At 41.8% G+C, this 17788-nt stretch overlaps 1 protein-coding gene across 2 annotated transcripts in view; it reads right to left on the reverse strand.

Annotated features, from left to right (window-relative positions):
- Positions 1 to 17788, reverse strand: part of SLC24A4 (solute carrier family 24 member 4) — a 121508-nt gene that overhangs the window by 96186 nt on the left and 7534 nt on the right. For both annotated transcript variants that reach the window (XM_081173315.1, XM_081173316.1), the window contains exon 2: positions 16916 to 17026. In XM_081173315.1, the coding sequence (XP_081029441.1) occupies positions 16916 to 17026 (111 nt within the window). The remainder of the gene's footprint in view (positions 1 to 16915; positions 17027 to 17788) is intronic.

Consider the following 17788-nt stretch of genomic DNA (forward strand, 5'->3'; position numbering starts at 1 on the left):
TCGAACTGCTAGGTGGGCAGGAGCAGGGACCAAGCAACGGGAGCTCACCCCGTCGCGGGGATTCGAACCACCAACCTTCTGATCGGCAAGTCCTAGGCTCTGTGGTTTAAACCAATTCGGAGTGGAGTCCCTAAGGCGATTGGATGGCACTTGGTATGCCTCCTTCTGGCAACTCCTGCAGCCAAACTTGTGCCAAATGTATTGCTCTGCTTTCCTTTGGACCACATCAGAGAGGCCAAGGTGGGAGGATGGACCTGGTCGCTTGAGCAGCCCAAGATCTCCATACACACTGCTCAACCTTGCACCTTGAGGAGGTCATCAGTGCTACTAATGCAGCAGTTTTACTTCACCCCCAGAGGCACAATCCATTGTCTCTTGAGACAGACAGATGCCAACAACTCTCCCATAGTTGAGGTTCACTGGATCGCCCTGTATTCTACTATCATGAGACAGCAAGAGGTCTATTTATCCACAACAACACACATATTTCCATACACTTCTGTCACATTCCTCGCCGGTTTTCCACGTGAAAAATCCCCAAATGTTGCAAACTTTCCTCACAGTGGAGTTGCTCCAGCCCGCTTCTGGTGGTCCTTTTCTGCCACCTCCTCTTCAGATATAATCATCCACACAGTCCTCCCTCCAAGGAGCGTGTGCATCTGTGCCTACCTCCCCCCTCTGGCAGTGAAACTGGGTGTAAACACTGCCTAATGCCACAGCCCTGCCCCTTAAGCCTTTTAAACAGTAGAAAAACCTTTTGGCTAACAGCAGATTCCTAGCCAAAAGGTCAGATCATGCTTTCGGTCAAAGAGCACATGTATTCACACACCCATGGACTTAAGGCAAAATGAAAACACAGTGTAACTCCGGCTAATCTTATAATTACAAGAGGCTTTTGTCCGTGGCTGTTAAATAATAACAAGATCCAGCGTCTTAGTTCAAAATATGAAGTCACCAAGTAACCAAAATAGCACACAGGGAAAAGAGATTGGATTTGCTATATACCATTTATATAAATAATATGTAAGCCTGTAGGAGTAATTCAAAGGGAAGGTGAATAGACCGCTCACACACACTGCATGGATATGTCAAACTAATAGCCGATGTACAACTTCCTAATGCCAACAGGGTCAAAAATGAGCTAAAGCAATAGCCTTCAGCCATTCCAGACGTGGGCCGCACATTTAATCTCATTCTACAACATGGGCTCCACGTTTACTGTATCACTCTCTTTCCTTTGCCTGTGGAAAATGTTTGCAGCTCCCTTGTTTTTTCCAGGGAACTGGGAAAGACCTCTCCCTGGAATCTGGAGTGGAGCAGACAATATTGACCAAGATGGAACAATAGTTTGACATGGTTTGACACCTTTCTATGTAGAGAACTTGTTTTATTTTGAAGGGACAAGGGTTTGCATTGGATGAGTCGAATGAGCTTTCAATGCCATGTAGCGTTGAAGAAAGCTTTAGCTACGAAATATGCATTTTCCTCTTATCAAAAACAGAAAGCATTGCTGCATTTACCTACGACAGCCCTAGTCCAACTAAGTTATGGCTTAGTTATGACTAACTCGAACTATTGATTTCATCTAGGTGGAACAATCATAGGATTTCACATAAAACAGCTTCTGGGGGTGTCCCCCTGCACATTCCACCTCCATGCTGTGTCTTTAAAGACTGGCCAGTGATTCTCCTTTACAAAGAAGGGCTGAGACGGCTCACTGCCCAGCACAGCCACAGAAAATGCAAGAAGACGCTTGGCCCTTCCTTCCCTTATGTATATAGGTAAAGATAAAGGTACCCCTGACCATTAGGTCCAGTCGTGACCGACTCTGGGGTTGCGGCGCTCATCTTGCTTTATTGGCCGAGGGAGCCGGGGTACAGCTTCCAGGTCATGGGGCCAGCATGACTAAGCTGCTTCTGGCGAACCAGAGAAGCGCACGGAAATGCGGTTTACCTTTCCGCCGGAGTGGTACCTACTTATCTACTTGCACTCTGACGTGCTTTTGAACTGCTAGGTTGGCAGGCGCAGGGACCGAGCAACGGGAGCTCACCCTGTCGCGGGGATTCGAATCGCCGACCTTCTGATTGTCAAGTCCTAGGTTCTGTGGTTTAACCCACAGCGCCACCCGCGTCCCTCCCTTATGTATATATTTATGTATAAATAAAAGTATGTATATGCCACCCTGTTGCAAAATATCAGGGCAGCTTACATTAAAAAAACACATTTGAAAACAATGCAGAAGCGTCATTAAAATGATGGGCTACCATTGCACCTGCAACTCAGGATCCAAGCCCATATTTGCAGCCAGGCTCTGAAGACAACAGGTAGAGGCACAAGATGTAGGCATACCCTTTTGCTCCTCTCTCCTTCTTCCTACCTTCATCAGCACTGGGGTTTGAACTGCCCCTTCTTGTCCAAGGGATGTTATGCCCTTATTACTTTAACCAATCTCCTGCTCTTTTAAAACACATACACTGAATTCTGCATTATCTCTGGGCTGATTCACACAGCCATTATGCCACAGGTAGGTTGCTCATTATTTTTCCATTTACAATTTCCACCCAGTGAAATAATCCCACAAAGGTTCCATCACAAATGTAACACATTGCTAAACAGGTTGTTGTGAGTGGATGGATCACAATGTGGTATTACAGAGTAGCAGGCAAGAAGAATGAGCTCATTGTGCATTATAATAATATATATTTTTAATAAAAAAAAATCAACGACAGAAAGGCAAATTATCTCCCAATGCTTATTGGGGAAACAGGAACTAAGTAAGACCCAAATTCCAAATATCCACTTCTATTGCAGGCAACTCAGAATTTACACAGTGCCTTTACTTTAAGTGTGAAAACATAATGTTCAAACCACACATGAAGTGGTGCCAGTTGAAGAATGAACTCCCCCCCCATATTTCATATTCCTACCCTCTCTTCTAAAGCCCCAACATTGCAAAGCAGTCCATTTTTTTACATTTTAAATAACAGCTTTTATTTTGACTTCAAAATGTGCGCTGATGCTTTGAAGCTAGGCAATCCTTTTAATGACAAGATACTGTCCTATTTCAAATGACGGTGTATTTTCTTTTTGAAGTCCTCAATTTAATCTACCCGATTCAGACCTTTATCACAAGGAAAAGATGTTATCAGATTCAAATCGATAAGGACATGGATTGTAAACTGATGACCTTGTAAATACCCTCCAAAAAGAATTGCTGTGTCTTTCGAGAGGGAGAGTTTAGGCAGTTTGGCATATTTCCCAATTCTCTAATTGTTCCTTTGTCTAAATAATTAATATGAATGTAAAAGGAGGACTGAACCCAAGTCACTACTATAGATACCTCTTCTCATTTTGGACCAAACTTGATATATTTGGCTATGAGATGGGTATTTTTTTATTTAAAAAGACACATTTTAGATTAAATGGAGCGGGGGGCAGTGGAGGACAGGAGGAGACAGGGAGTGGGGAAATCTGCCTGACCTCTCTGCTTTCAGTTGTTTATAGGTTTCCAATAGACCTGCTGATACTAGAAAAGAGATGGGTCAAGGGGGGAAAACTGCTTTAAATAGCACTGCATGAAGAAATAAGGTGGGGAAGAGGCCAATTTCACACTCATGGTGCCCCCGCCCCCACCCCTCAAACTTAAGTCAAAATGCAAAGCAAAATCCTGCCACTTTAGAGCCAAACTGGGAAATGTGTGTTAGCAAACAAGGAGAGAACACAAGGAGAGTTTGGCCCTTTGGCATGACTCTGACACAGCCACTATCAAACAGAGGGAGTTGGTACGGTGTTCACTGGGCCTTGCAAATCCTAGAGTTGTAAGGGAAACAGCCATTCCATTATTTCTCCCCAGCCTCTAGTATTGAAGCACAGTTATTCCCAAAATATTTGGCATTTGGCATCCATCTGTTTGCAGTGTTTCAAATGCCCCCTTGCTGGAAGTTCTGCCAGGCACTTGATAAAATGCCAGGAACTTCCAGAGGGCCTAGTAACAAATTCAGAATGCGTTCTTGGTGCAGAAGAAGAAGATGGGTTTCTGACGACAAGTACCAGCTGATTCTAAATAAGCCGTGGAAAAGGTGAATTTTAAAGCCACCACACAATTATCCATTGCCCGAAGCAATTTGCGGAGGAAGAAGAGCATTATGACAATTTGCTATGCCTGCTCAGAATGCTGTTTAAGAAGCAGCATTGCTCTTCTCCCAGCGCCTACTGCTAAGAAAGGATAAGCTGAGGTAAGGGAAATGTGCAAGTTGGGAGATAAAACACAGGCACCACCACAGAGCTCAAGGCAGGTAAGTGAGGTAGCCAGGTGGCTTGAAAAGTGTAGCATCCTTAGTGCTTAACCACTATTCCTATTTTAGTGATGATGTTCTCAGAAAACAGTTGCTTTGGGTAAGCACTTCCCAGGCAACCCAGGGCCTCAGACAGACTTAATCCTAGACTTGCCCCCAAACTGAAACATGGATTAATGAGAGCACAGCTGGATTTATAATGCCTTTTCAACTCCAGTTTCCAGGAACAGTTGAATGAAGCACGAGAACCACTCTGTGTGGTACTGAGAAAGAGGAAGAGGAGAATTTCCCCCTTCTGGCTGTGGGAGCACGAAGCTATGTTCTAGTATTGGTAAACACTGCAAAAGATAAGCATAAAGGAACAAACACACAACCAAAATTACAAAGCAGTTCCTCTAAGGGACAATGACCACAACTGTGGGGGTTGGAGGGTGGTTGTTTTTCTCCAACCAGGCATAAAAGCTGCATAACTTCTGCACGTTTTAGTACAGTAATACGTAAAGGAATCCAGTGGGGCCTTGTTAAATCTCTCTGCCGGGTAATTTAGTACAGGATCAGTCCCTCTAATAATGAACTCAGGTGGTGTGTGCTAGCAGGATTGGATAAAAAATGGGAGCACCAACAAACAACGGGGAAATGTCAGCATGTTCAAGGAACCACAAAGGTTTGCAGAAGTTGTTTAAAAAGATTCTTTTAGAAAGAACTAAAGGGGCATTCTCCCCCCCAAAAAAAAACCCCACCAGCCCACTGATTGTTGATCATGCTCATTAGCATGCTCATTAGAAGAGACTAGGGGATTGAGGTGGCTGGAAAGGAGAGAGCACTCCCGTTTTGCTATTTGTCATTCTGCAATGTTAATCTGATAGAGAAAGAGAAGTACAAGGAAAGAGGAATAATGCAGGAAAAGTTTCTTACACAACATGCTGGAAGCAAAATAAATTGCATAATATAATAGTCTTGATGCTGGATTTTAATTCTGTGCTAACAAGTAAAATTGTATGAATTCTTCTTTTGTTTTTTTAAATTGCAGGACTGACGAACTGTGACCCACAAAACCAATCAGCTGTCAATCAGCTCACCAAGGTCTTGATAAATCTCATTTTTCCTGCCTGGCACTGCAAAAACAGGAGGATCATCAAGTACCTGGCAGGTATTCATAGATGGGTTGTAGGATTGAGTTCAGCTTAGTGGATCACAAATTGTACAGGCCAAGGCTATGGCAATCAAAGCAGATGATGTCACTGTTCTGTCCATAATTTCTGAAATATATATATTTGTTTTATCTTCCAATGGTGTTCAGTTTAGGGCAATGGGTGGAAAGCAAGGTTCCATGAGCACCTTGGAGTGATCTACAAATGAAAATATACTATACTGCACCTTAGCACAGAGCAGAACCTAGGAAAACTCATATTCAGCATAGTATAAAATACAACCAGAGCACACAGCTTTATATATCAAGATCCAAAAGAAATTAATGATGGGCATGAACATAGGTAATGTTTGTTAACAGAGTTGGGACATTTCAAGGTAGAAGGTGCTCTTTGTAATGGAATATTTAGTTCTTGTTCTAGAACAGAAGATTTCTTTGAATGCAAATGTATTGTGCCTACTTCAAGACAATCTGGGCTCTTTCCTGTTACCTGAGGGCTATGATCAATCTTGTTTCTAAAAGACAGTGCATGGTATAATTTGTTCCAAAGCAAATGAAACACTCTAGAAATATGTTGCACAGTAACCTGCCATTCTACCATGCACTGTACTAGGAAATGAACCACATTATTATTATTATTATTATTATTATTATTATTATTATTATTATTATTAGCACCACAATAACGCATCAGCTTTTCTTCAGGTTTGAATCCAATTTCAACAAGCTGAACATGATTGCAATTTAGTTTCAGTTCACTGAAGTAAAAAGAACAGCAAGCCTTTCTGATTCTAAAGTTGGATAAGAAATGGAAGTACATCAAATTATGTGTGTAGATTTTGAGAAACTTTGTTGCTGCTCTCAGTTGCATCCGCTACTGAAGCGAAGAAACCAATCACAGCTCAATGACACATACAAAGAGGTCCCAGGTTAAGTCTGTCACATCTTTAGTTGAAAAGGATCCCTGGTCACAGAACGAAGAAAGACTTTTACCTGAAGGCCTGGAGAGCCACTGTCACTCAGATGAGACAATTCAGATGAGACCCTCAGTATAAAGCAGGCTCATATCTCATTAATATGAGATAAGGGTCATAGCTCAGATATAGTGCAGGTGTTTTGCATGCAAAAGGTCCCAAGTTCAATCCTTGACATTTCCAACTTAAAAGAAGATGAAGAACTAGTCTGCATAGGTATGGCAGCTCCATATGTTCATAAAGAAATATGAGGAGATTCTGAATGCTCAACTCTACCTGAGCTCATTGGGAGAATGTCTACAGTCTGTCTGTCATCTCTGGGTAAAAGCATATGTGTGTAAGCAAATAACATTCACTATATTGACAAATGTAAATAGCTGCAGCAGCTATTATTATTATTATTATTAGTATTATTATTATTATTATTATTATTGTTGTTGTTGTTGTTGTTGTTGTTATTTATTCAACTTATACACCACCTTATACCTGGAGGTCTCTACTAGCAAGCAGGATCATTTCCATGGTGTGTGCATATAAGTGGGCAGGATGAGACATCATAAATAAGTTAAGAAGCTGAAGTTCCAATCGGCACATTAGCAGAGGACCAGTCCATACATGAAATGGCATCATTTGATGCAAAAGTCCATGTCAATGTCCTCAGTTTTTCTCGGAATGCCCTGGAATGATGCTCTGACCACAGCATTCGGAGGAAAAAATGGCATCTGTGAGCCAGCAGACATAGTCATAGGCAAGAGCACCAAAATAGTAATAAAAGAAGAAATCAGCACTGGACAAGGCAAATAGAAAGCCTCCCTAACTATTTTAATGTGCACCCCCCCCCCAAAAAAAAAAAAAGAATGGCCAAATAGGCTTTGTAAATTTGCTATGAAATACCTCCGCCTGAAGGCTCAGAGAGATGCTGCCAGTCAGAGTAGACAATACACAGACGAGTTAGATCTAGTATGAAGCAGCTTCCTATGTTCCTCTAAGCTTCTGCTAGATCTTGCCTTCCACACCTTGCTGCCACCTAGTTGTTTTGGACTTCAGCTCCCATCATCCCTGAGCAACTGGCCATACTGCTAGGGACTGATGGGAGCTGGAGTTCGACAACATGTGATGGGCATCAGGTTGGAGAAAGCTTCTCTTGATTATGGAATGAGCTTTGTTATGCAGCTGAGCTCCCGTTGAAGCAATATGTGTCATGCAGTGGAGCCAGTCCAAGATTGCTACCTCCCTGCCTCACCCCTGCTCTGGAAACAGGTTTCTGTTGCTTGCTAACTGTTGATCATAGAATCGTTAAGTTGTATAGTTGGAAGGGGCCCAAAGGGTCTTTTGGTCCAATCCCTGCAATGCAGGAATCTCAACTAAAGCATCAATGACAGATGGCCATCCAATTTCTTCTTAAAAACCTCCATGGAAGGACAGTCCACCACCTCCCGATGGAGACCATTCCACAGTTGAACAGCTCTTACTGTCAGAAAGAGTTTCCTGGTGTTTATTTGCAATCTCCTTTCTTATAACGTGAATCCATTGGTTTGAGTCCTACCCTCCAGAGCAGGAAAAAACAAGTTTGCTCCATCTTCCACGTGGCAGCCCTTTAGATATTTTGAAGATGGCTTTCATATCTCCTCTTAGTCTCCTCTTTTCCAGACTAAACATACCCAGCTCCTTCAACCATTCCTCATAAGGCTTGGTTTCCAGACCCTTGATCATTTTGGTCTCCCTCCTGTGCAGCACATTCCATCCAGACTAGTGCCTAAAAACTCCAGCCACAGATGAAACAAGTTCAAGTAGGTGCAGCAGCCCAGTCATTGCATTGATAGCTGCATTTTTAGAAAGTGAAGATGACAGTGAAAGCAACAAATGAGTATCAGAAACAACAACAAAACCACAGAGACAGACCTGCCAGTTGACATCTTGATCTAAACCCCAGCTGCATCTGTTTCTGTGGCTGTTCAACAGCTGGGCAAATAAACGAAGGCACACTGTCATGATGAGATCCTGTCATCCAAGGAATTTAGGAATAATATAACCTATGAAATTTGCACAAGGCAAACTCCAGCATTGGGCTGATTCTCAAGAGTGTCTTTGCAAATGGCGGGGACCAGAAAAATTCTGCCCACAGTCTAAGCTTCCAGCTACTCCAGCTCAAGGCAAATAGTGTGTGCAAACTGTCATGTGCAGGATCTGGCCTTTGGCATGCATTCAGAAATGTCATTCTTTCAACAAAGCGTACTGAGAGACAATAAGGTGAATCTTCCCCAATTTCCCCAATCTTCCCCAATTTCCATGTTCACTGCCTGGTAACATGAAGACTAAATTCAGGATGTAACAGATAGGTACAATTTCCTGGAACAGACAGGTGGGAAGCCCTGTACTTCTCACCTTTATATACAGATGCTATAGGTTGGTGCAGTTGTTATTCAGTGCCATCTGCATGGCATTTTACAGGGTTTCATAAGCCACCAAGGGACTCACAGTATAAAAACAACAAGGAGTAACTGCATTGGATCCAGTGGAAATGTCGACAGAAGGGGGAGTTTGACTTTCCTGACCCAGGGATAGAGGAGAAATTTTATTCAGTTTGCATTTAAAGGTAAACTTAACTAATTTGCACTTTCTGGAACAATGCACAAACCAAAACACAGCCATCCTTCATAATTCACACTTCTCCAAATTTTGCAAAGCGGTTCTCCAGCCAAATAATGTGTACCAAAATGCATATGCTGTGCACAGGTGCATACAAATGCATATATTAGTGAGAACAACTTGCAAAAATGCATTATATTAGAGAAAATTGCTTGGCAAAAAATGTATATATTTAGAGAATTCACAGTGAAGTGCTGGTGAATTTTCATAAGGTGATTTTTGGGAGGCGGGTTGCAAACATTTGTGAACATGTGGCAAACTGAATTTAAGACTGGAAAAATGAGAAACTGTGAGAAAGCAGAATGGACCTATTTGCACATCCCTACCTGACCCCTCCTCTCTCAGCAGTCCCTGGTGGCGACAAAAAGCTTCTCCAAAGAATCAAGGGACTCTGTTAAATGGGATGAGTTGTGGCACAGGAGGCTGTGGGGGAAGGGGATACCCCTAAAACCCAGCAAAGAGACCTTCTGGGAACAGACCTCCCTTTCATGGAAGGTGCCGTCCCCCAAACTTCAGTAATTCTCTCTCAGTTCTCTCATGCTGCTGATAGCCAAGTCCCAGGTTTTGCAATTCCAACAGCCACAGCCACCCCATTCAGCAAGAAAGGCTTTTCATAGGCTCAGCAGCAGACCACAGGAAGGAGGGGTTCACATTCTGACACCATCATCCCTTTGGGTGGTAATTTCTCTGAATCCAACCCTTTGATTTTAAAAAGTTGCAGAGCTCTTTTCAAACTCTGTTGAATGTCAGAATGCTAACATGGCATTCCCTTTCTATCTACTTTACCAATATTAGCAAACAGATGGGTTCCTGTTCTTTGTTTCTCTCCATGCCTCCTCACAGCCCTAGGCTACTTTTAAAATGTTTTTTTTAATTATTTATTTAAAGTACTACTAGATGAACTTTAAAATGTTTTCTGTTCCAATACAGCAATTCCGGGAGCATTAATAATTTGCTGAAGAGAACACAATGTAAGTTGATGTACGTTTTACTTCATACTTTATGCTTTCTAATCATTTTGAGAAGTCTTCCCACAAGATACCCTCAAGCTCTTGGACAAAGGAACAAGTTACCTTGGAGAGTTTTAGAGCTGCTGTCTCTGGAGTATGTTAAGAAACATCAAGAACCATCACATGGTTTATGTAATTTAGATACAGTGGAGAACAGCCTTTTCAAACTCTACTATCCAGTGTCTTGGGTAGAAAATTGTGGTATTGACCACAATGCCACCCTAGGTGCCCTCCTAAAATGGTGCTGGTTTGTGGTTCAGATAAATAAAATATTCCATTTATAATCAGTCCACTTAATTACAACTGCTTTAAATAAGTGCTATTTGTCTTCTTTGGCCTGGTTGAGACATGAGGCTGAGCCAAATCATGGCTATTCATGAACACAGAATTTGTGGCTACCATGATAGTTTCACTCCTCCCCTGGTCCTGCTACTGCCACACAATCCCAGAACTAAACCATGGTTCGGCTTAGCATTGTGTCCAAACTCAGGCTCTTTTAAAAAAATAAATAAATCTTTTTAAATTTAAATTACACACCTATACAAAGAATTTACAATCTCATACTACCAAAAGGAAATTAAAGAAAAAACAATTAAGAAAAAAGAAAAGAAGAAAATAGAGAAAAAAGAAAGAAGAAAAAGCAAATTTATGTACATAAAAAACCCTTAATCTTCCTAATTAATACTTAATTAAACACTTAAATAAAAAAGACTTCTGACAAAATGAGTCTTCCAATCATTCTCATTGTACTGTTCATACTGTCATTGTTTTTTCTGCACAGTTTTATATTCTTTAATATTGTTTCTGTCTACTCCACAAACTCAGGCTCATGGTTTGTCTTGTTCTAGGCAAGCCATGATTTGTAGCAAGGAAATGTTACAGAGAGCAGTTCTATATGTTCAACTATGTAAAAATTAAAGCTGTCACATGGGATAAAATATGATATTCTGAGAATCCCCTAGATGAGAACACATTCATGAATCAAAATAACTATATCTTTATGGAGAGAAAAAAGCAAAGCAGATAGTTATTTTATAAGGAACATCAAATATTGGTTCTATCTGATATCCTAACCTAATATCACCAACTCCCCTCAACAGGAATGCTAACCACCAGGCTTTTAAACAAGTAGTCTTCTCTTTCTCTCTCGTATCTCCTTGTTTCATATCTCTACAACTCTCTGACCCAGTTCGCACATAACACTAAACCAAAACACAGCTTAGTAGTGGATACCGCAGCAGCAGGAATAAGGAAGGAGCACGGCAGCTGCGGTTGTCACTATAGGAATCTGCCCATTTGCTCATTCACACTAAACCATGGTTTGCCCTAGCGATACTGGAAACCATGGTTTGCCTTAGCAATATGTGCGAACTGGGATCCCAGACAATCCATGGACCTTTGGGGATTTGTTTGCTTTTGTGTACAGAGAAGCATTTGATCACGTGAGCCTAGGCTGCAGAAGGAAGTGATACGGTCGAGATACAGATTTATCACCTATGAAAGAACTAGGCCTGTGGGATCTCTTTTATCTTTGTGCAGGGATGTTATCCTATTTGCTTATCTTACAAGGATAATTAAAACTCTTACTCATGGACTCTTTCCCACAGATTAGAACAAACTCATGATTTCATACAACCCTATAAGAAGATCTTACATGCTACCGAGTGAGAGAGGTAATAGCCAGTTACAGCTTAGTCATTTCAGTGCCAGCAATGGATGCGAACTAAGTTAGTCCCAAGGTCTCCTTCTTCTGCTCCCTTGGGAGTTGCACGTGCAACTCAGCTGAGATTTCATGGATAGGCACTTGGAGCCCAAAGCAACTGAAAATGGCCTGGGTCACTTTGTCCTGGAAGAGCTAGCATGGAGATGGAGTATAAGAACCATCTGTGTTTCAATCATTGATGGCATATGAACAGTGGAGCCAGGTGCTTCTTTCCTGATTGTTGTTAGCACCAGGAACAATCTAGAAGGACTTTTCCGCTACCGTGATTTTGCAGAGCTCATTTCAATGGTGCTTGTGAGATAGACGTTCTTGCGGGAATTGTGTTCATTTTATGCTAAGGGTAATAGCTACAGCCACAACCCAAGCCTCAGGATGTGTCTGATCTGAGAACCAAGTGAGAGGTTTTTAAATGTTGTGTTTTAAATGTTCCCCTTACAGTGGTGAAGTTACTTGTAGCTTTAGGGAAATGTTAGGCAATAACTTCCTGGGATGGTTTTTTATTTTAAAAACAAAACAAAACAACCCCATGCTTTTGCCAGCTAACTTTACAGACAACCACAATAAAAATATTAAATGGCAATTAGATTAACATGATTGAGGTTTGAAAGTAAGACCAGGCTTCTCATCGCAGTCGGTTTGCTAACCTGCTCCTTTCCAAAGGAACTATCAAAAAAATAAGAAGGTAATATTGTATGTGGATAATTTTCAATTGCTACAGAATTTCCTGGTTCTCCTTGCTTATCAGCAGATTGCCTATCTGGTTTCTCTTATCTCTGGCTCCATTTAAGTTCCCTTTGAACCCTTTGAACTGAATGCTCAACAGAGGATCTACAATCTAGCATGGTTGTCTAGCCTCTGTTTAAAGTGAAGGAGAACTGAGTACACACAAGATGGTCTGTTCCAATGTGGAAGAGCTCTTACCATTAGGAAGTTTCTCCAAATAGTTGGCTAAAATAAACAAGTGCAAGCTGTGAGTGCATAAATATTGCACTGTTCTAGCAAATTCCCTCAAGTGTGTGCTATCCAATAACTGAATAAAAAAAAACTAGTGCACTTTTTATCGGAAGCAATCTGAATGATGTTATGCTATTTGTATTGGGTGCTATCCTACTAACTCGTTCAGTCAATGCAATTATTTTTGCTGGCGCGACAGAACCTCCTCCACTAGCCTCACTGCACATGCTCTGTACCTTCCTCAAATCTGTTCTGGGAAGTTGGGAGAAACCCAGAACAGGTGCACAGGGAGAGGAGGGTGTTATGTTGAGCAAGGGGGAAACTTTGAACACCCAATGAAAGTAAAATTCTGGACCAGCAAAAGGAAACAATTCTTTATGCAATTCATAATTAACTTACACAACTCACTACCACAATATAGGTTAGGCCTGGTGGCTTTAAAATGGGATTAGACAAATTCATTAGCAGCTATTAACCGCAAGCTAAATGAAACCCACATGTTCAAAGGAAAGCCTATAAATATCAAATGCTGAGGACAAACCACGGAGGCCACTGACTTTGTGTTTCACTTGTTGACTACCCTGAAGCATCTGCCTGCACAATGACAGAAACAAGATTCTGGACTAGGTGGGCTTTTGATCTGATCTTGTATTGCATATTTATGCATACAAAACACTGCCATACGGGTGGTGCATGGTTCCCATTTTCCTTTATATTTAGCAGCTCTATAGAAAAAAGAAACCTCACGCTGGGAAAGCAAGGCTAACAAAAGATTTCTGTCCATCAAGCTCCTTTAGAAATGCACACGCGTAAGAAAACAGTGAATACTATTTGAGGAGACATCTAAGTATAGAAGCTTGGCAAGATCCCAATGTTGTAATCTGTGCTTGGTAGCATTAATGGAATTGATTCTGTCAGCTTCTGGGAGTGGATTCTGTTCTCACTCAGTGGGTGACCATAAGCCACGATGTAGGCTTCAGCCTATATTGTATTCTGCAAACCTTGAGCCCATATTCTATCATGAATCCAAGAGAGTTGAAAAGAATTAACCTGAGGGATAGATCAGTTGGTAGAGCATGAGGCCCTTAATCTCAGGGATTTGGGGGGGGGGGCGCTGAGCCTTATGTTGGGTGAAAGATTTCTGCATTGCAAGGGGTTGGACTAGATGATCCTTATTGCCCCTTCCCACTCTACAATTCTTTGAAAGGGGGAGATGGTAAGTGTGGGGTATCCAGTGAGGAAATGTCTCAAATATCCAGCTAAAGCAAGCCATATTTTCTTTCTGAAGTTAACCAGTACACTAAGGAGGTTACAGAGCACAGGTCACAGCCAAATAAGGCTGAAAGAGTCCACTGGCTTCTTAGAGCAGAGAGCAGGTCCTTCCTACCCTTAGAAAAACTCTCTCTGCAGTTTAGGACTGAATCAGAGCATGTGCATATTGCTACGTTTGCAATAAATAGTACTGTGGAGGCTGGCAAAGTGGGAAGCGAGATTAAAGAATCACAGGATTCTGTGACCCCAGAGTAAGAATCCGCAGAAACTTTTGATTTGGTCATGACCACTGTCTCCAAGCGCTTTTGCAAGAGATGCTAAAAAACATTTTTATTTTCTCTAATTGAATATTTTTTTCCATTTGTGAATATGAGAAAGAGCAATTATAAGCTCAGATGAGAGCCCCATTCCCATCTGATTGACTGAAAGAGCATTTCCAGGTCTGTGAACAGATGTGGACTTAAAAGACACACACATATTTACTGATTGATTGATTGACACAAGGAAATTAGGATATAAGTGGTCTTCCTGGAGTGAAAAATGCCACACTGAAAAATGGTGTGTGTGTGTGTGTGACATAATTTAGTGTTTTTATTAGAACGTCAACATTTTAATGTGTATAACTTGGATCGGAATTAAAATTATAATCACAAAGGTTGTGATTAAACAGTTTAATGGAGCAAGCAAATGTGACTGCAAAGCACAAGAGGTTTTGAACCAGACTGTGGCAACAAGGGTCAAGTCAAGCGCCTTGCCCTTGATGCAACCATGGTAGCTTAACCAACAAGGGTAGGGCAGGGTGGGGGGAGCTGTTGACATGTTCCCTTCCAAGCTTAGAAGCCAAGAGGACACCTGGTCCTATAAACCTTTGGATTCCCAGCAGTGACAGGAGAGGAGGAGGAGGAGCAGCAGCCAGAACAGCTGCAGAGCAGACGGAACTTTTGCTGTATCTCCCTGCTCTGAATTTGCTGCTGCTATCTCTGCAATAGAGGAGACTCATTGGCATCATCCCTGGAAAAGGACCCTCACCATACTAATTTACAGCAGCCAGTCTTGACACCGAACTTCTGGGTGGAAAGTTAAGTAATAAAAAAATACAAACCAGGAACACTGGGCGGGGGGGTGGGGGAGCTGGTGCTGGCTCTTCCAAGTTAGGGATTCCTGGGCCAAGGAGAGGAATATCAGTGTTTGAGCCTTTATTTTTCTCTGCGAGAATATAGATTTGTTTTTTGTACTGCCAAGGCTGTTATCACTGTTATTGGGGGAGGGAAGGCTTGTGGGTGGGTGGGTGGGTGCGTGCGTGCGCGCGTTACATGGAATGTAAACCTTCTATATGGTTTTGTTTTTGTTTTTGCTAATCTATTTTACAAGGTATTTTTGTCTATGTTCTTCAGTGTAAGTTGCTTGGAGATCTGTTAGGTGATAAGATGCTAATAAGTTTAATAATTAATTATAATTAATTAAATTTCTAAACCACCTTCACCTGAGGACCCACGGGGCCCATTTCAATATAAACAAACAGAAATACACAGCACAATACTGAACAAAAACAATAGCCTCCCAATAATTTAAAAGGCCATAGATTGTTTAATTGGCCAAAGGTTAATATTATTAATTTCACACTGGCTCCTCAACCTGAGGCTGCGTACACAATACCATTTACTCCAGCTCCAGTGTGCTTCCACCGATGGTGCTTGAAGCTGTGCACACATGACAACAGCTACACTCCATAACTATTCTGCAGTCTCTCAAGAAATACTGCTAACTAATGTGTCTTCCCTCGTACCACCTCCTGTCCGATTTGAAAACATAAGCCTCACGAACTGCACAGTTAAGCTGAGGTGTGTACATTTCAGACAACCGCTGCACATGCGCAGATCAAAGCGTATGTGCGGATGACAACTTCATGAATGGGAGTCCAGGGGGTTGCAGGTGCAGGGACACCCAACACGTAATGTACATCAGGTGAAGACATCCTCTCTCTCTCTCTGGTGTGTACAGCAACATGCCAATGCAACTTGAAACACAAGTGTAACAACCTCGCTGTGTTTTAAGTCGCTAATGTGGATACAGCCTGAATAACTTGCTCCTTTGGTATGGAAAGGGCTACTTGCAGACTCCAAACTTATCAACCTAACTACTAGGTGATGTGACCGCCTACCACTTTCCAAACTCCTTTATCTACCTGGGTCACACTGCACAGTTAAAGCACACTTACTCCATTTTTAGCAGTCATGGAGAGTCCTGGGAACTGCAGCTTCTTAAAGTTACTGGGAACTATAGATCCGTGAGGTCAGTGCTCCTAGCATACTACAGTGTCAAGGATTCTTTGGGGGAAACTATGCCTGTTAAAGAGTCCTTTGAATGTATGGTGTAGATGTGGTGGGTCAGTATCTGCTTGTCTCTTTATCTTCAGCTCTACTAGTGATAAAAGCGATGTTTTGGTTTTTCCCTCTTTCTCTGTAAACATTATGTATATACCAGTAAAACTGGGCTACGCTAAATATATTCATTTATAACACAGATCAAGGCATCACCAAACCAGAAGAAGATAGGTAACTTTTCAAAGTCACATATAATAATTATTTTTACTGCAATGCACTTTGTTGTCTCAACACCCAGGCACAAATAATAACTTATGCATTCACAAGGTATAAGTATCTACAGGAAAACCACTGTGGATGAGGACTTGAGCACTGTTTGCGTGGTGGGAAAATTACCTTCCTGCCTGCTTAGGCACCGCCTTATGTTCTTGTGTCAGTTGTGTCTCTCAACAACTTTTGTGCTCATGAAAACCTTCTGACATGGCACAGTCTTCAGATCTGGCAAACCACTGCAGTTTTTGCACAGCAGAACTGAAATATACTTTTAAGCTCCCCATTTCTTACCTGGCTTTGTGCAGTTCATTTCTTCATGTGACTCATTATTTGATGCCATCAATCTTCTATTCCTCCATAACTCTGACAGGATATTTCTGTCGACAAGAGTTGATTCTTGTCCTGTATAAAAAGACAAACACAGTATTTGCACCGGCAAAAATAAAAATAAAAATGTTGTCCCTAGATATCTATACATTTAAATTTTCACTAGATCAGCCTTCCCCAATCTGGACTCCAACTCCCATCAGCTTTCAGACAGCATGGTCAATGTTCAGGGTAGATGGGAGATGTAGTCCAGCAACATCCACTGGCTGCATTAATATAAAGGTTCTCTGTGACTAAAGCAAAGCTTGGCATCTTCTGTTGGTAAACAACACATTATATAAGGGTTGATGCATACCGGAGAACAAGCTGTGCTAAGGGAAAAGAGCCATTTTGGTATAATGGTATGAGTACTGAACTCTGGCTGAGGAAACCTGTAATAATCCTGATTATAATGCAAGTCTGAAAAACCTAACATTATATATATATCTAATGTTCAAGTCAGGGGACACGAAACTGAGGCCAGCAATCCCACTAAAAGCAAGCCAAGCCACACAGAACAAGCATTAAGAGCTCTGCAAGACCAAACGAAAGGCGTACGTGGTCCATTCTCTTTTCACAGTCGCCTAGCTATGGGAAGCCTGCAAAGAGGATGTGCATGCAATGCCACTCTCCCCACTTGTGTTCCCCAGCAACTGGTATTCAGAGGCATATTGCCTCTGAATCAGGTGAAACCATCAAGGCATGGATAGCCTTGTCCTCCATGAATGGTGGCCTGCGGAAGTTCTACACAACAAAACACATTTGAACGGAAAGAAAATGGATTTTCAATTCCAACCA

Source organism: Podarcis bocagei (assembly GCF_964188305.1).
Source record: "Podarcis bocagei genome assembly, chromosome: 1".
Classification (NCBI taxonomy): domain Eukaryota; kingdom Metazoa; phylum Chordata; class Lepidosauria; order Squamata; family Lacertidae; genus Podarcis; species Podarcis bocagei.